General features: G+C 42.6%; 2 protein-coding genes across 4 annotated transcripts in view; both read right to left on the bottom strand.

Annotated features, from left to right (window-relative positions):
• Positions 1-7,524, bottom strand: part of slc2a4rg (SLC2A4 regulator) — a 37,532-nt gene extending 30,008 nt beyond the window's left edge. For both annotated transcript variants that reach the window (XM_008277839.1, XM_008277840.1), the window contains exons 1-2: positions 7,059-7,524; positions 5,476-5,711 (exon numbers count right to left, since the gene is read on the bottom strand). In XM_008277839.1, the coding sequence (XP_008276061.1) occupies positions 5,476-5,711; positions 7,059-7,337 (515 nt within the window). In that variant the 5' untranslated portion in view covers positions 7,338-7,524. The remainder of the gene's footprint in view (positions 1-5,475; positions 5,712-7,058) is intronic.
• A 986-nt stretch (positions 7,525-8,510) lies between these two features.
• LOC103354460 (WAS/WASL-interacting protein family member 1) lies at positions 8,511-23,598 on the bottom strand. 2 transcript variants are annotated; one of them, XM_008277837.1, is made up of 8 exons: positions 23,394-23,598; positions 21,661-21,715; positions 21,396-21,486; positions 20,823-21,265; positions 20,163-20,324; positions 18,531-18,692; positions 15,272-15,406; positions 8,511-12,197 (listed from the first exon to the last, which is right to left on the bottom strand). In XM_008277837.1, exons 1-8 carry the CDS (start codon positions 23,522-23,524, stop codon positions 11,676-11,678), a joined length of 1,701 nt encoding a protein of 566 aa, XP_008276059.1. In that variant the 5' UTR covers positions 23,525-23,598; the 3' UTR covers positions 8,511-11,675. The 2 variants fall into 2 exon arrangements, with proteins under 2 accessions (XP_008276059.1, XP_008276060.1); XM_008277838.1 differs by having other exon boundaries at positions 21,396-21,483.
• Positions 23,599-23,655: the final 57 nt, after the last annotated feature.

Raw genomic sequence — 23,655 nt, 5'->3', positions numbered from 1 at the left:
ACACCGTGTGTGTGTGCGCGCGCGTGTGTTTGTACGTGACGATATTTGTGTACTGATTGAGAGCAAGAGAAAACAAAACCCACGGAACTTAGAGTATCAAGAGCTTACAGTACATTAAAAGGCTTACTCCCAGTCACCCCAGATCTGATTTTAGAAGCTATTTGCAAATGCACTAGAACATTACACACTACATTCAGAAAAATTTCCTGCTGCATTGTACGGATTAATCTTCTACAATAAGAGGCAATAAAACCGACAAAACTGGTTTTATCTTCCGAATTTACAGTTTGAATGCTTGATTGTATTATCTAATCAGTCTGTATGAATTTTTAAGAGAAAGAAGCTTTGAAGTTGCTCAACTGTGAATAAATATTTTCATCCAAAATCAACCCTTGGCTTGTGAGTCTGCGGATCTGCAATTTCAGTGCCAGTAGCAACATTGTGAAAATTCCAGTGATGACTATGCAATCATTTCCCTACCTTATAAATGGATAGTCACTAGAAAAGTAGTGGAAATTGAACAGTATCACATGTCCACCGAAGACATGTGTTAATGAGTGTTTGAGGGGGGAAAAAAAAAAGAGAAACAAAAAAGACAGACAGATTAGAACTGCCATGACTTTCTATAGGAGCATGGAATAATCTTTCTGGCGAGAGACTCGGCATTGTTCAGAGGGCTTCATCTTCTCTGGATTTGAGTAGGATTTAGCCGTTTTTTCTCCAGACGAAAGAGAAGGGGGCAAAAGGCCAAGAGAAACAGAAAATAGGATGTATGGAACAGATAAAAACACATTAAAAACTATTTGATATCTCAACCAAAAACCTTGTGATCATGGCGCAATTTTGTCTAACACTGAATACAGCATGGTGGTAGTGTTTAAGCCTGTGAGAAAAATACAGTATATGTTGGAGCTCAACATCACTAATAGGGCAAGTTTTACATCAAACTCTAGTTATCGTTTTTGGCACATTTGTAGGCATGTCAATGACCCAAAGACAAAGAGGGAAGTATATCAAGGGAGTGATAACAGTTGTGTGAAGGATAGATAAGAAAGGCTGGGAATGGGATATAATGAAAGATGAGAAAGGTAAAAGCTGGTGAACAGAAGGGAAATGGCACGGAGCAGCTGGTGTTTGGTATGAGGAGCTGGGTAGAAGGACAGAAAGATTGATTGAAGAGAAGGAAGGACAGTTGACTATGGCATCTCTAAAGGCTACTGAGGCAGAACAGGAGGCCTTATGTAAGCGCCTATTAGTGTGGGTGAGCAAGCGATAAAGCATTTTACTGCAGCGGTGCCAGAGCTGCGCAATAACAGTTTCCTTCCCTCTTGATAAGTGTTTCTTTCTCTCCCTGTCCTGAAGAGATCCTGCCAGAGGAATAATGTACAGTATACAACATGCAAATACATGAGAGGACAAGAAAAGATATTGACGCTTTCTAATTTACATCACACAATGTATTGGATGCATAATAGGTTTAAGCCACTTCTAACGTTGTCAACATTATTTTACTTTTGCAACAGAGCAGAGTGCAGAAAACATTCCTGCATGCCTTTTACTGTACTCGTCACTTATGAAATTAAAAAGAATTTTGCCTCTCTTCTTTGCTCCAGAACAGCAGATGATTAATGTCTCATTAGAGCACCGTACACACACAGCACATATTTCACCCATTAGCCAACACTCTTCCACAGGCCCTTGTTTGTGTTAAAGAATGAATGATTCAGAGCCAGCAACAATGCTGCACCCTGAAAACCGAGATAAAATAAAAAATACATTTTCTTTGATATCAGATCTTTCCTCCTCAGTACATCTCTAAGTCAGGAGACAGCAAAGCGGCAGCGTTAGATGATGAGCTGTCTGCTACAGTCTTCTGCAGTTATAAATTGTCTGTGCAGCTCATAACCCAGATCCTAAGGCTGACCTGGCAGACGTGCCAGATGCCTGCTTGCGTCCTGATCTGACCCTCCCCTCTCACATGACTCCATTCATTGAGGATGACCTCTCACCCTTGCCTGTCAGTGCAAGAGCTTTAACCTCTTGTGGTCTGGAATGGAAAAAAAATAGTCTACAAGGAAGGATGTAGATGTCGCAACAAAAACGAACTTTTTAATGAAAATGCAGGCATGCTAAACACCAATTGTTGGAAAATATTGAAACATAAAAGAAAACAACCACCTATAAAGGAGTGGGCTGCTTTGCTCAGGAGGCAATGTCAGCAGTCTGGTTGTCGGTTAGACATCGCAGACTAAGTGGGGGCGGGTAGCTGTTCCTCTGCCTGACCTTCAACAGCCGCCTGTAATGTCTCCCTTGGGAGAAGAGGATTGGGGGCGAGGTGGTCGGAGGGGGGATGGAGAGGTGGTGGACTATGCTCCATCCTGCCTGCTTACGTGGCTTAAACCCTGCTGGTGACTCTTTTGCAGACTGAGTCAAAGGCTGGTCAGTAATTATGGTAAAAACAGAGCCATCTTTCTCCCTCCACCACAGACAGTCCCCCCACCACCACTGCGGTTGGTTGCTTTGGTGTCTTCTTTTTGCAGACTCAGTGTTTTCCATTCATGTTACCCTAATGCAGTGACAGTGTACCTGACCAAGGACAGATAAGAAAGACAAGCTTTCACATAAAAACAAAATGCCCCCTCCTCTCTTCATTTTCTCAGACCTCCTTTTTTGTTAAATCAGACTGGTCTTTGTTTTGTTATCAGCACACTGGATCCCATGCTGATGAGTATTGACAGCTTGAGTGTGCTCTGCTATAGGGTGTAGGTGAAAGAGAGACTTCAACAGACAGCACAGAACAAGGAGAACACAGAGGGACATCAAGGTACAGTTGACAAGACAGGTGGGAGTGCTTAAATGTATGCTCTAAGTTTACCTGCGTTTAAAAGAATATGCACATGTGCGAGTGAGTAAATGTAATTAGTCCCTCCTCTTCTTCCTGCAAGATCTTTGCCCTGGCTTGCCTCATAGATAGTGACCTACTTTGCAGCATTTGCAGACTAACAAGACACGGTGCGATTGTACTCTGCTCTACGAAAACAATATACAACCGGCAAAGTGGTTAATATAAAACACACAGAGGGCTGGGCAAAATCTTTACGGCTAAGGTCTCTTTAAACACACATAATCCTGTAACACAGTGATAGTATTACCAAAGCTGGCAGGGAGCAGTTGAAAATAAATGGTTTTGTTGACATTATCCGAAGCAGGGTACAGGTAGTGCAGCAAATGCACTGTGTGTCACACCCACATACAAAGACGCACACATTCGAAAATATCAAGCACATCATCCCAAATGTAACAACTGCTTACAGAAAAATAGTTCTCACACTGTAGTATAACTCTCTTACTCTGTGAAACCACTCAAGCCAAATTTGCCAAAACCAAATTGCTGTCAGTGGGTTTATCTGGCAACAGGTTTTTGTAATTTGTGATAAAAACCACATCACACACATCTGGATAACACACAGAGCTGGGATGAGCCCAAGAAAATTACCTTAACTATCAGTTAATCTACTACACTGAATAAAAAAATACCTTTAACTGGAGCTTAAAGGTTTAGTTAAATTAATGATTAGTTGATTAAACAAAAAATAATCAGCAACCATTTTGATAATGTATTAAGTCCTTTATGGTTCCAGTTTTTCCAGTATGAGGATTTTCCACCGTTTCCATTTTTGAGTTTTGAACTATCAGTCAAAAAGTAATTCAATCGCTTTAAGCCAAAATGTGAATCATGACTAAGAAAATGGTTTCAAAGTACGAGAGGAGTGCTTCTTGTCACCAACTGCGAAACAAAAGCCAATCTGAGCAGGGTAAAGACAGGGAGTTAATCTGAAAGGTCAGCGGAGCAACAAAGAGGCCTTGCTAATATGACCACACAGTTATATAATGTTATGCAACCTCTTTTAGCGGCTGTGTAGTATCAACTCAGAGCTTGTTATTGTAGAAGCAGCATGTTGAGATAGCCATCAACATGCTGCGGTAAAGAGGTGTTTTATATCTGGTTAACGCATGGACTAAGAGGCGAGAATAGACGTTTTGTTGCCTGTGTTGGGAAAATTTCATAGTCAAACAGACACTTACAAAGAACTCAGCGCAAGATCACTCTGGTTTAAAAGCATGCTCAGTCTTGCATGCTCCCCTGAGACACTCCCTCACATCATACATGACTAGCAGCACGTGAAATTCACGTGATGAGAGAAAGAAGAAAAGGGAGAAGTGTGGCGTTTAAACCCCAAAGCCCGTACTCAACTGCCGCCTACTATCAAGCACACTCTGAGCAGTTGTAACCTGTTTTTTTATTATGCTGAAACCTGTAATAGCCTAACATTTCTAAAAATGGTCATACTGAGGCTCAGAAAAATTCATCACATTTCCATGCAGATATAACAAGGAGCTGCTCCGTTTCTACACTGTATTGTATTGCCACCGGGCATCTTGGTAATGAGTAAACGCCATCTGACAGACAGACAGGGGCTTGACATGGACAGTAACCAATAGCTGTGTAAAAAATAAGGAATGAGTGCTTAGGAACCGCCTACGGCCTCTCCCAGTCCTCTTTACTGTTACATAATCACTTATCAGTGCACTCGGCGTGTCCCTGGATGCATGTTCTGCTAGCTCTGTGGGAAACAGTCTGTATGTGCTTGTAAGTTTACCCAAGGACAAGCGAAGAATCACCTGTGCACATATGCACATGTGTCCGTGTGTGAAAATAATGTGAAACAGTTGTAGCAAAAGCAAAGTGCACTGTGCATGAAACATCAAACAAAAACACGCTTGCACACACAAAGTTCACCTTCCTGTATGAAATACAGCAAGCACATCTAGCATGGCCTGTGGAAAAAAAAAGGTCAACGAAGGTAGCACTGGGCTTCGAAACAATCAATCAATACAGTGAAAAGTCTGACTAGTAACTTGCCCGGATGTACTTAACTGACTTATCTGTAAAACCTACAATAACGATCCTATATGATCTTCTGCTTTTTCTTCTGTCAAATGATTGGGTAATCTTGGCCCTCATCTCAAGCTCTGGCGCTCTCAAGGCATATTTCGAAATTATTCTGGATAGAACACCAAACATGCGGTCAGTTAACCAGTACGCCCCCACACCATTCAGGCCCAAACCACTGTACAGTTGTAGACAGATGGTGAATTCCACTTCTCGTCAAGATTTTGCTTAGAAACACAGGTTTAGAGTTGAGTCTTAAAATGGCCTACAATGATCACTTTTAAGCGCCACAGATTCAGTGCTATAAGAACAGAACATATACATATAAAAAGGGCTGATAGTTAACAATATGCTCCAGAAGCAAATGGGCTGATTACACATCTACCCAAAGCTGGAGCGAGATGTCAAGCCAGAGTTTGAATCACATCATACGATTGTACATCCTAAAGGTGATTTTTCTTTTACTTAACATGCAAAACTCCAGAGATTCATGACTGTAGATGTCACCAGCTTCATCATACCTGCTTCTGGGGACAGGGATGTGTGAGGAGGGAAGGGGCTGTCTCTCTGTCTGTGGTACATGCTGCCCTTGTGCTGCCCTGAAGTTGCTGGCCAGCTCTGCCTGTTTCCCTGGGTTTCTGATGTCCAAATGCATGAAGCCACCTGGCAACTGTCCATTTGTGCCTGGACAGTGAGTAGGACTGGCTCTCTTCAGGATCCCAGTGAAACCAGTGTCTTTTTGGTCCGCCACGCCAATCTAGATAATGAATCAAAAACACATTAAAGTCAGAAACAACATGCCCAGTGATACCTGAAATGTCTAATTTGTGAATTAATCAGCGAGAGGGGTGCGGGAGGGTAGTTTTTGTCTTGAAAAATTAAAACAGAGCAGAAAAAAAGAGGAAATTCTTTATCTCACTTCGCCTCATTTATTAACCCAAAAGATCATTGTACTTTCCACAAGTCATGAAAATCAATAAACCAACTCGAACTAAAGCAACTGAGGGTTAAGATAGAGAAGTCTCTATTTCGCTAAACATTTACAAAAGGTTGTTGTTTGTCAGGCCAAAATGTAAAGATTGTTAATTTACTTCACATATGACAAACAAAAGCAGCATTTCTTTACATTTGGCAAGCTGAAATATGAGAATATTTGGCACTTTTGCTTGATTTTTTATTTTTTACTGACTGCTCATACAGTTCAAATAAAGAAACCCATTCAAGCTTACCCTAACCCTAAGCCTAACCCCCTCCTTCACAAAATCTACAATAAAGCATAACTGCCACTCTTACTGTTATGTCAATACACACAGAAACTTATTTGAATAAGATGCTGATCGACCCACATCAAAAGTAGGTGTGGTAACTGTCCACCAGTGCATAATACTGCAGGACAATAAGGAAGTATATGACATGGTTTGTTTAAGGGTACCAAAAACAAACACATGGGGATGCCAAAATCCAACTGCAACCGCCCCCCCAACACACCACCACCACACACACACACACACACACACACACACAATGCAATTTAAACCAAGATGCAAATTAAACGCAAATGCATGGGGGGAAAAACCTGCGTATTTTAAAGTAGTGTTAGTTGTTCAGTTTAGTGTGGAGGAGCCGGGCCTTGCTGCGCAACCAGGAAGCCCACGCTGTAGCTCCACCCTGAAGTCATGGGGGAGGGGGATAGGCTTGTAGTTTGAAGTCCCTGCCCCCCTTTACTGTAAACTTTGCACTCAGAATGAGCCGCCATTTAAAGCGGTTAGAATACGTTGTAATTATTCACGACCAAGCACTGACCAGGTAAATTGCATACGCTTCAAAATCATCATAATAAAACAACTCTTAAGTAATGGTGCTACCAAAACAAATAACACAATTTACGGTAGTTGGGAGTCTCGTGCGAGCGTCACAGTCGCAACCGTTAAAACGCCCGTGAAAGCGGTGTAAATAGCCAAACCGTACAACCGACCACACAGCGGAATAACGAGCTAACGTTACATGCTTGAAATGATCCTAGCTTTAACTTGGGTGTACGGGTGACTTTACCGGCTCATGAAGTCGAGCGCACCACACTTAAACGCAGCCGAGCGGCACTTACTTTTTCCACGTCGTGCGATATTCGACCACCCGGAGACAGCCCGGTCCCTCTCGGGGAGGTTCTCTCGCTTTTAACCTCCGCCGCCGCTGAGCCGCCGTCCATTACAAATTTGTAAATGACAGGCCTGTGTGTGTACGCCGGCATGGAACCGCTTTTTTCCACCGTGGGGACCCGGGTGTCGCGGAGCACGGAGCGGCCTGCCCGGCAGTTGAATTCCGCCCCGCCGACCCTCGTCCCAACCGACGACTTCTCCAAAATATATTTAGACTCCATGTTCATGACGGAGGCGAGAGAAGGCTAAAGAAAGAAAACCAGCTTTCTATAGATTTTAGTGCAAATTGCTGGAGTTTGATACATTTATCAGGATTGTCTCGATTTGTTGGGTACTGTCTGTGTCTTGAATTCTACTCTAGACTACATGGAAAGTTTTCCACCTCTGCCGCCGCCGCCACCGCTACCCAGGATATCCAAAAAGCCGCCCGGTCAGGAGGCTAAAATATTGTTTTGCCTCTTTCCTCCAAACGGATGCCACGCCCCCTCTGCTGCGCTCCCATTGGTCCGCTGCATACATAAACATTACACTTTGGCACGCGTCCACGGCGAGGCGGCTTCTGATTGGCTGCCTCCACCATGTCAATCACGTTTTTTTCTAATCTCAGTGCTGTGGGTGGAAGAGGGGAGGGGGCGTGTCCTGCAGTTTACCGGCCGGTGTCTGTCGACGACGAGCCGGTCTGAGAGGCAGGCGAGGAAAAACAGCCTGCAGGCCTCAGAGACAAACTGCGCATTTATATTTTTGCAAATAAAATGCTAATTTTGCGGATCGTGAATTATGAAGCAGGAACTGTACTTTACAAGCCGGTTATAATTGATCAAATGAACAGACTGATCCCTCCCTAAAAGTTACTAGCCCTTTAGTATTCGGTTAAGTTGTTTATATAAGATGTTTATGTTGTAAAACTAACAGCATAGTGTCTGGGTACAATAGCATGAACCACTGTGCAAAAAGAATCAGTTAAGGAAAATGACTCTGGCTAAATACAAAGCATTATCTGTGAGGCAAGGTTTAGTTTCACAGTGGTTGGTTTAAACCTGTAACTCTCTGAGATGTATAACTGATTGCATTGCAAAGCTTTTGCTCTGAATTGCATTCTGAGACAAATTGCATTAGCAGTTTCATTTCATATAGTGTTCGTGCGCCTACTTTCTGTCAAGTAACAATTTTTTCTGCTACAAAAAACCTCCATATGTAGAATTAGCAGCAGTATGAAATGCTCTCCTGTTATTAATAGATACAGTTTACAGCCCAGCAGCCTTTGCTTTATTGCAAAATTTTTGCACAGACACATTTTACTGCAATTTGCACACTGCAGTTATTAATTTGAGGCTGCTGTAGAGAGACACTGTAGTGCAGATACCCTTCACAAATCAATAAGACTACAGGCAAAACAAACACATGTTATAATGTGCCACTTTATTAGAAAAGTAAAAACTCACTTTTAATATTTTATGAAGGTTAATATAAAACATTACAATCTTTTGCATATCTGCACTGTCACACTATATTTTTATTATATTCATTATTTTTAAACTAAACCCTGTGCTTTAAGAACATACAACATTGGCTACAGCTGTCACAGCAGTATTGGCCCATAATTATATCTGAAGACAATTAACAAACAGCATCTGTATCTGCATGGAAAGCATGAAACATTTTTGCATCCACAAGTACAACGTGTCTGTGATAACCATCTTTTGTTCTTTTTCTTTTTTTTCAACAAATATACTGTATACTGTATGTTACATTGGAACAACATCGGAACAGCAACAGAGTATTTTACACATTTACATCATCATACTGTATTTGTGCAATGAACATCTGTCTCGATCGGTGTGTAACAGTGTTCGACAAAATATATCAGATCAGTGCTTTCTCTCAGGATAAAGAAAATGTGACACATTAGGTGACAGCCAGAGAAAAAAGTGTGATTGTGATTTCCAGCCGGCATTGTTTATGGGAAGCCTCACCAGGGCTTGCTAAGCGCCTCAGCTGTTGGCCATTTCTCATATCAGACAGTAGTTGAGCCGTTGGTGCATTGTTGATATCAGGACTGGGGTTGGCCTGACCCACAGCCACTGCCCACCCCTCCTCAACCCCCATATCACTCCCTGAGTCCCTCAGAACTGGACATCAAAGGCCCCTCCCCTGCACAGTGAGGGAGAAAGGTGAAGCAAAGAAAAGAGAGGTCTGTGTTGGCTATTGGTGGATGAACACAGTTGGGGGAGGGAGTCTATGCATGGGCTGAACAAGTGGAGGCAAAATGTGCTCCCCAGTGTATGTGTGTGTGTGCCTGTCTGTGTGTGCAAAGCAGGAGGAGGAGGAGGAGGGTCCTTTGGGTCTGTGTCCGTTCGCAGTGATTCCTATCCAGCTTTATAGCTCGCTGTGCACCCCCACCCCAACTCAATCACTCTTGCTCCCTCCCAGAGCAAGATTATAAACAACGCTCTGCCCCTAAACTCCCAGCGGCTCCTCTCTGGTTCTCTCCTTTGATTCCTACAAGTTGTTGCTTTGGAAAAAGAAAAAAAAAAAAGAAAAAGAAAAAATAACTAACTGCTGCTTTGCATCACATGGCATAAAGTACAACAGAAAAAAGAGTAACAAACAAGAGTTCAATTAAGTACCACAATATTTGTTTTCATCTCCATATATCAAAGCATGCACTTTTTTTTTGATCAAGCAGGAAAAATTGCACCGACAACATAAACATTTCCATGGCAGTGGTATGAGCTATTAAACCAATGGTATTATCAGTTGGTAAGAAAAAGTAAACAGTGCATTAAAATACAGAGTGCATTTGTTTTTACATACTTTATGACACAGTAGCATTTTTAAATTTATCTTACTAACTTTCTAAACCCGTCTTCTCTTTGCATGGTTGTCTCACAGTGAGATCATTCGAATGCATCCTTCCTCTCTCAGCTTTTGAGCAGTTTGTATCCCTCTTCCCCTCCTCTCATCTTTATGCCCATTTATTAAGTCTCAAATGTTTTGTTTTCTCCTTCTATTCTTTTTCTAATGTTCCCCAAAGCCACATGGGAAAGACATTGTTTTTAATGGAAGAGAACTCAGTACAGAGGCTGGAGACAAGGGTGGGGAGAGGGAGAGGGCAACCTTCCAAAGGACACTCACTGGTAATTTTTATGCCCAGCTCTTTATTTTCCTTGGAGTCCAAGCCTTCTGTTGCTATTTCAACCACCAGACTTAAGTCTACTGAGCTATGGGGAGCTCTGGCGAATCATAACTGCACTCAGATGCTCCCTTTACAGCACATTAATGCACAATTAAGCCCAGCGGTCCCGCAGCTGTCCAGTGCAAAATTACTATGGTCATAAAATCAGATGTTTACAATGCCCAGAAGACATGACATACAAACTGATGAAGTATCCTGTGTTATTTTGGATACTCTTTCACTTCCTTATTTTTTGAAAATATCCTTCACTTCTTCATCTTATAATACAGTAAAGGTCTCACGTTGGGAAATCTGTCACCCATATCGCTCTGGGGAAATTCTTGCACAAGCCACAGAATGACCATGACCTGATCATTTCACCCTGAATGACTCCACCAAATATGCGTCTATCTGTGTGGGGGTGAGTTGGGGTGTGTCAACATGCCTCTGGCTACACGTTTGTCAAATCTGAGTGTGAATTTTGAACGAATCCCTTAATTTAAGCGAAGGTTAGTGAGCAAAATTGCGCTTTTATAGTTATCTTGAGGGCTGTTACTGATAAGAGCTTGTAAGCTTAGGGCGCATTGATGAAAATTTGTGGGATAAAGACAATAGCCTTCACTTACGTCTGTGTTTAAGCAGACCTACAAATTATAGGCCTATGTTTAAACAAAGCACCACAAAGCTGTCTGCCAGGCAATAGGTCAGTGCGAGCTGAGAACCTGTTTCAGATGTTTGCTTAGGGAGAGCTAAGCACCGCAAATCTCTGTGACATCCATATGCTTATATTACACAAGTCCCCCCCACCCCAAGGATGAGGCATATGTGTGTGTGAGTGAGTGTACATTGGTGACAATACCTAACAGTGTGCCTCGTACTCCTTATATAGCTAATTTGATTGCTACTACTGTATATTTTCATGTGTGTTTGCACAATGCATGCACATTTCTTTTTTCATATATATTAAAGTGTGTTTTTTTTTCTCAGGTTGTGAATTACACCACATACTCTTCAAAGAGTACAGTGTTCATATAAAAATAAAGATATCATGGAAAATGATGCACAAACAAGTGAGTATGGCCAGTGACACAGTAGATTGAAGATGTATATTCCAGTTGTATTTTTTTTTTCCTTTTTTTTGTTAAAATGTATTTGCTCCATATTTGGGCTGGACTAGGCTTAGGCTGGTTCTGAAGTACAGACCAATCAAGGGAAGTCTGAACCTGGATTAAGACCCTGTTTGTACCTGATGTCAACACAAAATGGATCCTCATGTTTTTTGACTATAGAGGGCCTTGTGTCTATGTACAGCAACCTGTTGACCGGTGAACAGGAAGATCCCTGGACTTGGTACCAGTGATTTCTGGGCCCTTTTCTGCCTGTCAGCCAGCTACAGGCCAGTGACATACATCTCCATCCCATCATTGAAGGTGAAGATGGTGGTAGTGCTGGAGCTGTTGGCCCCTTGTTTCACATCGCTGATGGTCTCATAGAAGTTTTCCCCACCAGGCAGGTTTCGAGCAGGAGGGGCAGAGGGTCCTGAGCCTTGAGGTGCCGCTGGTGCTGCCTGCTGCGTCGGCTGCTGTGGCGTCTGCTTCTTTCTCTTCAGAGTCGCATTCCCCCCAGTTGTGCTGTTATTGGTTCCCCCTTGCTCACGTTTCCGGTGGGTGTCAATACTAGCGTATGCTGGGTCTGACTCAGCCACTGGGGTGGACCAGGACCTGTCTCCTACCGGCTCATAGCAGGGCTCCTCCTGGGAACGTGCCTGGCCCTGGACGCCTCTGCCTCGGCCCCGAGAACCCATGTTTCCTCGATCCCCACCAAAGGAGCGTGGGAGGGTCTTTGCCCCGTTGTGTTCCATCGGAGGTTTCTTTTTCTGGGTTTTACACACAATGGAGTAGGTGTCTGCAATCTGAGAACACATACAGGAGGAGAGTATGGTGTCAGTTAACAACACTGAACAACATTACAACTCTGTCCTATAGTCTGTGGGTCACAGCTCCTTAATATCTCATATCATATCTACATAGGTGAATGTTTTTAACCACATCTGATATATAGCCTGCACATGCTGTACTGTGCTGGGATTTAAGAATATGTATGTGTACCATGTCTCAAGTTTCTGAGTTAGCAATGAGTATGTCCTATATTTATACACGTATGTACCTCAGTCTGTTTGCATGCCAGATATTAAGATATAATATAAACATAAGAGAAATTGTACAGTATAATGCTGTTAATTTGGTGAGTGCAAATGATTGTATAAGCAAGTATTCTGCCTGTGTATGTGCAGTTATGTTGACAGGGCTTGCTCTGTGCTGTAACCTGACCTATTTTAATGGGGTAGGATAAGACAGAGTAAACTGTGTTATCAGTCCATAGAGTCCCCGGCAGAGAGACGGAGTTAGCTTTGCAGTGGATGAACCTGTTAAAATTTCACCACATCTGCTCTGGCAACAGAACAGCAGGGTATGGTGTGAAAGATCTGAACAACAGCCAACTTGCTGAAAAAAAAAAAAGAAAAAAAAGAAGCTCAGTGTTTGCTGATGGACTTTGCTCGGATCTCATTTGTTTTGGATGAGGTATGTGTACGTGTTTTTGTGGCGAGATTTTGCTGGAGGTGTGTGCTCATGCATAGAGTATGTATGTGCGTGCTCACAGTACAGCGTGAAAGATTTGATATCTAGGCCTCGCAACTGAAAGGCATGTGTGAGGTCTTGTGGGGAATTTTGATAAACCAGTGCTGTGACCTCTGGCATTTCTGTGTCAAAATTCCACAAGGGGAGCACAAGAGCAGAGGACTGTTGGGCATGGTCATGTTTACCTTCCGTGTTCACACCCAGACCAGCAGCTCTGCTCTACTGACCTCGAGAAACACTGGCTATGCAAACTGCTCTATTCTGCACATACACACACACACACATGCACACACTCACAGATTAGCTTTGTGTTTGTTCCGCTCCCAAAAAACTGAAACCTGAGAGCATACAGACAATGGGCAAGACTTTTTCTCTGTGTATGCACTCGCATTACTTTCATGGTTTCTTTGCATTATATTTCTTACACACTAGTTTTGCAGAGGAAATATAATTAAAGTGCAAACCGGTGTGACTTTATCTGTGAACCTCTCTCTCCACCATTGTTTCAATCCTGTCTCTGACGGATCGCAAGCGACACACATACCCAACCCCCACCAATCTCTTGTGTGACCCTTTTTTGGATAAACAAAGACCCCGGCGTATGCTATAAGTGTGTGCAGACAATGTGCAGCGTGAGTGTACGTGCAAGCGTGTGTGTTTTTGTGTGTGTGTGCGCGCACACAGAATTTGCAGCTCTATGCAGCAGAGGAAGGAAGTCACAAGATGATGGGGATTTCAAAACTGGGCTGCAGCTGTTGAGGAAGCCTGTGCATCGTATGTTTTCTGTTCACCTCCCTTCACCCTACACTCCTTTCTGTTATGTTTCTGTATCTGTGCTTTAACTCTAGACACAGGCTTCAAAAAGTCACAGTTAATTTCTGTATACACTGATTATTCATGGAAAAACAACCATATAGCCTGACTGATGCATCTGTCTGTGATCAACTTTATGAATAGCAAATATGGTACAAGTTTCCAAACGGTCTTCTCGCAGTTGATATTCATGTGGTAAGACATGCTGCATGCAACGTGATTGGTTGGGGAAGGCAGCGCCTCCTTATAGCCACAAAGGGAGCGGAGCAGAAGGCAAGAGCGCCAGAGGAGAGGAGGAGATTTAGTTGGGAGTGGAAACTCAACACCGGTTGACGGCTGCAACTGACAAACTCCAGAGGAAACAAAGTATATGGGCATGTTAGGGCAACAACAAACTCTTCAACGGAAAAATACAGCAACTACGGGGAGAAAAGGTTTAGAAAAGGGGAAAAAAATAAATATATGTTTTTTAAAAAACAGAAAAGAAAGTTAGAAAGGAAGAAAAATAAACTGAGAAAGATTGCAGAATGTTGTCAAGGCCAGCTGCTCTGTGTACCAGTCTGCCTTGCAGAGGAGGAGTTTTACTGGAGCCTCACCAAAAGACTTAACCCCCTAATTTCCACGTACAGCAGCATCCAAGCTCTTTGACTCAGCACTGGTTTAGACAAGAAACATACCAGCAGCTTTGAACTTGTCAGGACGACTGCTGTAATACTCCTGCAGTCGGAAAAAAGATAAAACTATCCTTTTAAAGTCATCTAGATTATCTTGTATGTGACAAAGTTTTGCTTGTGTGTGGAATTCAGATTAATATACCGAAAACTCCCTGAGCTGATGAAGATGATCAAACACACACTAATAATAGACAGCGGTCTATTTTGAGAACAGCCGTCCGTCTACTCATGTTGAATGCCACAGCCCCCCGAAAGGCATGACAAAAGTTTCGAAACTGCTTGTAACTCTGGAAAATATACTGTGTCCGGCAGAGGGCAAAGAAAGGCGGATTGAGAGTTGAGAAGTGGGGGTGGAGTTGCTGCATGTGGAAGTGCATGTGGTGGAGTATGTGCATGACATGACAGTCTAGGTTGCAGCTTGAATTCTGTCTGCTCAGGCTGATAAGAGAAAACAGCTAACCTTTAACAAGTAGCTGAATGAATGCAAAGCGATGATGAATTATTTGGCAGCAGGTGATACTGGTGTCCAACCCGTCCAGTCCGTCTGCTTGTATGTTGTGAGCAAATAGATGAGTGGGGGGCTGGGAGATTTGGGTCAAGGTTCAGGCAGGGAGTGGGGGGCGCTGGATCATGTAACGTAACCGCTGCCTGTAAGTAGAAACCTTGTATGACAGGCAGGTCACAGGGCAACACTGTTATGACAGCGTACCCAATCAAATGGGCGCCCCCAACGGCAAACACGGCAGTAATCAGAGACCTGTTCGTCTATCCATCTGCTTGTAGTCTTTCCGGTCACCCTCTGGTTTCGTGGTCCCTCCCCCAGCTACCGCCACAAACACACACTACAAGACGTGTACTACCTCCTTTGCAGTTGGAGGCGATGGGTGTCCCTGTCCGTTCTCGCCACGGTGTGGAGGTGGGTGCAAGGTGATGATGTCATCATCCTCTGGAGGCTTCCAGATGTATTGCTCCCCGTTGCCGATGAACACTGCTTCCTGGTAAACAAAATTAAATGAGGAGCTCAGGCAAGTATTGCAACTATTATCAATAAGTCTTTGTGCAAAAGTAAATCGCACAATAAAAAAGGAAAGATGTGGCAATTTTTAAAACATGTTTAAACATGTATGGGAAAACACTGTCGTTTCACACGTTTGCTGGAAGGTCTGTTTGTCATTTGCTTTTCCTTGTTTGTCTTACATAAGAGAGAAAGGCTCTAAGAAGTTATTAATCGACTGAATGCAAGTAGCAACTCAGTTTAAATGGAATAAAATATTTGGATACCTCAGTAATTTAGATATGACATTTCAAGGCTGACTAACCGGATGTAGGATGCAGGTATAAGCCTGCCATTGGCGGTTCATTTCAGGGGGCTTTGACAATACAACTGAACACATATGTAGGTCTACATCTTATCATTCATTATTGTGCAATTTCTGTACGTTTTAATTTATTTTGGTTGATTTCCCGTAAACTTTAACTTTTGGACTGCTAGTCCACACCACAGAATACCAGTGAGTCAGTGATAGCCTTGCTTTCCCATCAGGTCAGTGTTAAGTAACAACTCAGACTTAGCCTGACAGTTAGCCTGGCTTGAACCCAGCCCAAGTTGCTATGGTAACTGCTACTGTCACGTATACATGCATCAGAAAAACTGTTTTTCCACACAAGTTTGTTGTATAAACAGTGTGTTTGTTTGCTATTTGCTTTTCCTTGTTTGTCTTGGTTAACAGTTAAACTGTGACCACGCTGGACAGTGTGAGCACGTTGTCCATGTGTGTATGTGTGACTAAGATTGTGTGTGAGAGAGTGACAGAGAAAAATAGAGTGCTGCTTTAAAAGTAAGAGGTCTATATTTCATGCCAGCATGACACACCTGCACTGTCAGATTAATGTGAAACGCTTTCAATAAATTTATGTAACACTGACGTTATCACATGCTGCGTGGATGTGTGTTTGTTTATTTGCTTTTACTCATTTGTCTTGCTTAACAGTTAAACTGTGACCACGTTGCACAGTATCACAACCCTAACCCTTGACCAAACAGAGTTATGGTCACAAAAGTGTTACTGCTACAGCTGTTTCACATAAATGATATCTCTGTTTCTGCAATATCCACAAAAGTTAAATTATATGTCTTTTTAGTATTTTTTTTTTGCTCTCCAAGGTAGTGTTTATGTCAAGATCAAAACAAATAAATCATCAAGTGGCACTGTCAAAAACAGTGAGGACATTAGAGTTGGTCTCGTTAGCAGGCAGCTGCTCTGAGACTAATTCCTAACTGGAATTAGATGTTGCATCTTAATGCACTTGTTTTTGTTACTAATAAAAGCTTCACTTCAAATTGAACCCCATAGTTTCTAAAGTAACATCAACAGATCACTGTATGACCTGTACTTTGCATGTGTTAATAAATGGCTGCTCTGTGTTTGTATTTTCAGCAAGTTAATCAGTTCTTTCTTACTCTGTGACCAACTGTTCTGCAAGGTTTTATGCAAATCTGTTCCCTCAAAGATATCCTGTTGACAGACAGGCAGACCCACTGACATACAAATAATGCTGCCAAAACAGAACCTCTATTTAACTCGGCTGATGGAGGTAATTTCAGCAAGATGTAAGGGAGGATAGAAGGCCGATCAAAATCACTGTTTAGCAAATAATGATGAATGATGAACTCAGATTTTTATATTTCATGAATGATGAGTTACAGCTGACTCAATTCTTTATGTTGTATTGTATGAATCTTGTATGTGACTATGCTTAACAAACTAAAAAGCCATGGGTGCCTCGAACAAAAACCTGAGCGAGTACTCTTGCAAAATGTTTACCGCTGCTTGTGATCAAAACCAATTAGTAACCAATTAGAAAACATGAGCAACCGAGGAGGATATGTTTAAAATTTTATAAGTTCCTCCTGTGCAGTGAGTGAGTAATAGAAGCTGGGTCAGAGTAAATGGCTTCAATATGTGGACAGTATTTATCCCCAAACTGGCCTGCTACCTGCTCACTGTTTCTAAATAGACTTTGCTGATAGAGTCAACAGGACACACGCCCATGTCTGTATGGCTCTTTTCGAAGACTTTCAAAGACATAATATATTCTTATATGTAGCCTCTTGCTCTCACCTTAACAGTCACAACTAAGTGCTTATTCCCAAACCAAACTTTTATCTAAACCAGATTCTAGTCCTAGTCCTCAAATGGCTCGTTGAAGGGGTATGAAAAGCTATTTATTGACGGAATAAAATGTCCCCACTTTTCCAAAATGTTCTGATTGTGATGGTTTAAAATTTCATGACTGGTTCTCACAAAGATAGTTGAACAACCACACACACACACACACACACACAATCATGCACACACACACACACACAATCATGCACACACATACACACCACACCACACACACACAGCTGGGCAGCATGCCAAGCTCTTACATAATCCATCCTTCCACTCCTCGCTCTAATATAGTGCTGCGCAGCACAGTGCAAAAGGGTGGAAGAAACACGCATGCACATTCATGCACACACGTCAACACACTATCGAGGATTAAGCATCCGCAGATTACTAAAAGTACAGGTCAGCAACTGGGCTGACATCAACAGCTAAGACAAGATTGTTTAAATAACCTTATCAAATCTTTTTAAATCACTAATACAAAAAAACAAAGTCGCCTTTTCTCCCTCAAACGCACACATACGTGAAAAGCAGACGTGTGTGCCAGCAAACCAACAGGAAAGGCCGATCACCATCCGATCTTTGTCCCTCTCGCAACTGCTTTTGTGATTATAAACACATCCCAGCTGGCACATTCAACTCTATTATGCGATTAAAATGTTCTGTCAATAGGCAGATCCATGAAAAACAGGAGTTATCAAGGTTAGGTATACAGTGAGGTTGTTACTTTTATCAATCATTATTAGTGTTTCAAGCATTTTTTTCAGGCTAAGTGGAAATCCAGTAGCTAAAACTCTACCAATACTCGTGTCTGAGTATGAAGAGGTGTTTGTTTGTAGACACTGCCCTCTGGTGGTAAATATACAGCATTACAATTTGGAGAAGTGGCTGTGTAATATGATGCATAAGGTTAATATGGAGCACATTGATCCAATCACTGGCGTACCTTTGGGAAGGAATGCAGGTGAAACGGTTCCAGTGGTTTGCGTGGAAACTCCTGACTGCGATGTAGCGGAGGAGGAGCGGCAGACGGTGAATCACTCACGCTCGATTGGCTGTCTGACTGGCTGTCGGCCCCGTTATTTTCCTTCCTGTTAATCTTGTCAACCTTGAGGTTTTGAATCAACCATTGAAAACATTATATTCAAAGCTTTCAGTCACAGAACCAACCAAGCAAAAGTGCAGAAAATTAAGCATTTCATGTTTATCCTGCATGTCAGAGGAGTATTAGTACTTTTTCTATAAAGCTGATACTGGCAGAACCTTTCAAATAACCTTATTGTGTAGTTTGGTTTTATTTTAACTTTTTACAAATTTTACATTTCAGTGTAATGCAGAGTAAAACGGACTTAGCAACAAATCAAAAAAACATATTAAGGCATTTTTGGCATCATTAGGTGAATACATGTGGTTTCCCGTGGCAACACAACACATACTTTTTGCCTCCTGTAGCTGCACATCTTTGTTCAGTGGCATTACTAACATACAGCTCAGCAGGTTTGCACATATAATGTATGAGCTCAGCTGAGAATCTGTATATATTAGTTGGTAAATAAAAAATCTGATGAAAGGGTGCCGCTTCTTAGAGCCAAATGAAACCCCGAACTGCAAACAAAACCTCCTTTAGAGCAGGTTAGCTGTGTAGAATCAGTCACCATGGTGATCACTGAAAACTCTGGCTTTATGTGATCACCAAATGCGTTGCAACAAGAGACAGTCCATCCTTGAACTTTAAAGTTGTGCCTGCCGGTGCCGACAAAACAATCAAACGTGTGTCTTAAGTATTTTCTTTGTCGTGAATCATGGTGTTTGACACATTCTTTTCAAGCTAAGAAGGCCACCGTGAATATAGTTCTACTATTTGCAGTCAGGGTATTGTCAGCGTTAATGAACAAAGGATTCTACATACATGATATTATGAGGTCTGGTGCAGGTTCTCAAATATTCTAATTTCCTTCTCACAAAGTCTCTAAATCAACATTGACAATTCATCTAAACAGCTTACGATGTTGTAAATGATTTCAGTCTAATTCTTGACCACTAAACCGTACAGTTAGACGTCACCTTATCTGTGTTGTTGTAGTTGGTTCAGGAGATATGATGCAAAATACATTGCTTGGTTAAAGTGGAAAGTTTCATGCTTATGAAAAAGTAAACATAATTTTCATATATTCCCCAGAGCATACCGTTGTTTTTTTTTGTTTTGTTTTTTCTTACAATGTACAGCCCAGTGACATTTTAACCGTAGAAGGTCTTTTGGGGTCTATTGGACCCCAAGAAAGAATATGTGCAAAATATTTGTTGGTATTCATTATAGACTTTTTTACTATGTTAAATACATTTTCTGATAAGTTGACATATTTTTGGTTCCAAATGCATTACAAATGTCCCTACTTTTATATTTAAATAAAACAAAATAAAAAATACCCATCACCTAAACCAAATGGCCTGGGGTCCAAAAGACCCCAAAAGTCCTGCATAGGGTTAAACTGACAACGTTCACAAAATTAAACTACTTCTTTAACTGAGTCTTAACCTCTTTAATTACCACCTGAAACACTTGTACGGTAATAATTACCTTTCTGAACTTCCGTATGGAAGCGTACTCGGCAGCAGATGGATCTTGAATGACCAGGGAATTGACAGAAGACATAGGGGACCTGTTAGCCCCGCTCGCCCCGTTGCCTCTCCCTGCCATAGGTCCATTAATGTTGCCGTTCCCCCTGCCATTCCCTCTTCCCTGTGACGAAAAAAATAGACATACACAGTTATTAGTTTTATCAACTATGCCAGTCAGTCGCAAACAACTGTCACACATTCAAAAATGACAGATTCAAACCACCCCGAACACGGACTAGTCAACATGATTTAACACTGCAGGATCTACAAAAACAAATCAACAATGCACATCATCGACAGGCAAACAAATAAATGGCTGTTAAAGCCGCTTCTTATTTGCAGATGTATGCTTTTTTCGATTGTTTGTTTTTTAAAATATTTTTTTGACATCAAATAGCTATTTCGATGTCTGATTGTTTTCCTTTCCTGTCAGTAGAAGAGGTTAGAACTGGCTCAGTAATCACCAAATCCCCCCCCCCCCCAGTTTTCCATCTAATAAATATAGATGAATGTATGAGTGTGTATGAGTGACAACCAAGTTCAATGGCTTGCTTTACATTTAAAATAATCATACAATTTTATCATTTGGTTAGCGTTTGTTAAGTTTGTGTGCACCTACATTTCCATTTCCATTACGAGCTCCATTGGTGTGAGCTGGGGGGCTCTGAGCTGCTCTGACTTTAGCAGGAGTGTTGGTTGATGTGCTCGGTGGGGCAGAGGGAACCTTGGGGCCTGCGTCTCCTTCCCGGACGCCTACACTTTCGTACAGACCGTCGTCCAGGTAGTGGGTGGGAGTGGGGTTATTGCGCAGGCCCACCTCGGTGTAGGTGTGGTCTCTGGCCTCCCCCCCTCCTCCTCCACCTCCTCCACCCACTCCTCCTCCTCCTCCTCCTCCTCCTCCTCCATCTCCTCCTGTTTCCCCTCCTACCCCTTGGCTGGATCCCTGGGGACTGGTGGGGATCTGGGGGAGCTGGCGTGCATGGGAGGGCCTCAGGTCTGTCTGGGAGCGCCGACTGTGGAGGAGCAGGAGGTCCATGCTGGCTGGACGACTCTTACTAACAGCTGCATGGAGAGAAGGAGGAGAAGGAGGAGGAGAGGGGGAGAAAGAAAGCCACAGAGGGGTCTGGACTGAAATAGCGCTCGGGGTAGTGTATCACTTATTGTCACATACGAACCGTTAGTCATTACTTACAGTTTCCATTGCAGGGAAAGCGATTGATCTCATGCAGCCTGGTGTCAGATTTACTCATGGAGTTCAGTTTCGGATGCCGCAGCGTACCCTGCTGTCACACACATACGGACGTGTCAGTACAGGCGTCAAACATGCAAACACATGCATGTGCATCTGTATACACAAAGAGCTATTGAGGGAGGAAGCTTAGAGGAAAAGGAGCAGAAGTGGATGGAGGGAAGGAGGGAGGGAAGAAAAGACGGAGCAAAATGAAAGCATGTCTCACCATATTTACAGATGTCCCTTTCTCTCCAGCTGAGGGGTGCTTGCTCTTGCTTTTTCTGAAACAACATGAAAGTGAGGAAGGTCAACAGAAGCCAGTGGACAGAAAGCGAACACACATACACACACAGTCTGATAGATGCTATCAGCATCCAGCTCTGGTTAGGGCATGAAAGTCCTTGGTTGATAACAAGAGCCCAGTCAAACTGTGAATGGTGCGTGACTCAGGTTTTTGCCAAAGCGGAGGATGACCTTCAGTGGAAATTTTTTTTTCTTAAGATTAGACAAAGCAAGCTGACAATGATTATATTATAATTTACTTCATGCTAATTCCTTTTTGCAAATGTACTTCTCCATCCTTTGGTAGTAATCTTGTGAAACAAATGCATGTAGAGTAGTGTTATGCCTCATTGTGAATCCCTGTGGGTGGCTGTAGCCATAGGAAACTGTTGATATGGTGAGAGTGACGAATCGAAGTAAGCACCTATGTCCATTTGGGAATGTGAAAACTGTTCTTCTCCCGTCTCTTTTCTCTCACATTGGAGGGTGAGGATCTGCATCACATAATATGTGAGATCTCACTGTTGTGCTGCAAAACGCAACGTGGCAATAAACCACATTTCTGGTGTGTAAACAGGTGCAGAAGTCACACATCACGATACTGTGTGAGTTGCTTGAAATATATCTAAATGTTAAAGGTACCACAGTCAGTTGTGTCAGTTCCATGTTACTGGAGCTACATATTGTCTCCTCTAGTAAGCTGGAACTCTTTGGTACAAACATATGGCCATCATACCCCAAGGGGGCCAGGAGAAGGTGAAGAGAGCTCCCCTCGGAGATTTTACTAATAACATTGCACAGGAGGGGGTTTAAGGCAAAACGCCATGAAGGCACAAAGTCATATGAGAACCACTACAATTATCTTGTAACTTTTAGAGTAAGACAGTAAAAGATGTCTGTTGCAGTCCTTGGAATATAAAAGAGACAGTGCAGGAGTGTATTTTTAAATCAATAGAGGGAGATCAATAGAGGCAGGATCGGTATTTGTACATGGCAAAGTCTATTTGAACTGATGAACTACTGAAGACTGAGCTCCTCAACATTACAAACACCCCACGGGGATCCTATATATTATTCCTTAGATTGTGACAATAGTGTGGTTTTATTTCCATCACATAAGCTGGTTTGACATTTCTCTACATCCTTATCTGTGTATCCCATGGCAACAAAGCCACAGTGCAGCCTCTGATTGGTCCCTGAGGGTTCTGGGAGAAAAAAAAAAAAGACATAGGCTTTTCCATTGCTTCTGCCTGGCTCCGAGTGTGATCCTTTTTTAAACCGTAGGGTGTCCCATTGCTTTAGCCTGCTGAGGAGTTTTGCTGGTGAGGGGTGGCGTGAGGCTGCTCTGACTCTGGCCTGTCTCCTCAGTGTCCTGTAAACATCATTTCATCTGATCTGGCACTCGCAGCCATTAACATTCATTACTGCCACTCCGCTCAGAGCAGGGGATAAAAGAGACGGAGAGGACGGATGGAGGGAAGAGAAAGAAGGGAGGAGAAGAGTTCAGAAGAAGTAGAGACACATAAAAGAAGGAGTGGATGATGAGAGTGATCTGAGAGGGCACTGACTGCTGGCAGCAGTGATGATAAAACTCTGGCTGTTCTCTTTTCTTTTTTTTTTTATTATTTCATCCCACACCCTACATTCTCCACATTTCAAGTCATGTGACCGTCTTACCTTTGGCAACCAACGCAGACAAGGACAATAAGAATGGTGACCACAAAGGCAGACGCTGCTGCGATGGCTCCCAGGAGCAGCAGGTTTTGGTAGGTAGGGTCCTCTGCACTTGCTCCGTTGCTGCCATCCATGACATCCACTCCGTCTAGCTCACTCCCTCACTTTCACTCAAGCTCAAACTCTGCCACTCAAACCGTCTGCTCAGGAAAACCTGCAAAGATACGGGAGAAGGAAAAGAAAAGAAAAAAAAAGATACAACATA

This window comes from Stegastes partitus, unplaced genomic scaffold, assembly GCF_000690725.1.
Source record: "Stegastes partitus isolate 25-593 unplaced genomic scaffold, Stegastes_partitus-1.0.2 Scaffold108, whole genome shotgun sequence".
In the NCBI taxonomy this organism is placed as follows: Eukaryota; Metazoa; Chordata; class Actinopteri; family Pomacentridae; genus Stegastes; species Stegastes partitus.
Note: the sequence above shows the minus strand (reverse complement) of the source record. Positions and strands in the feature narration are given on the sequence as shown.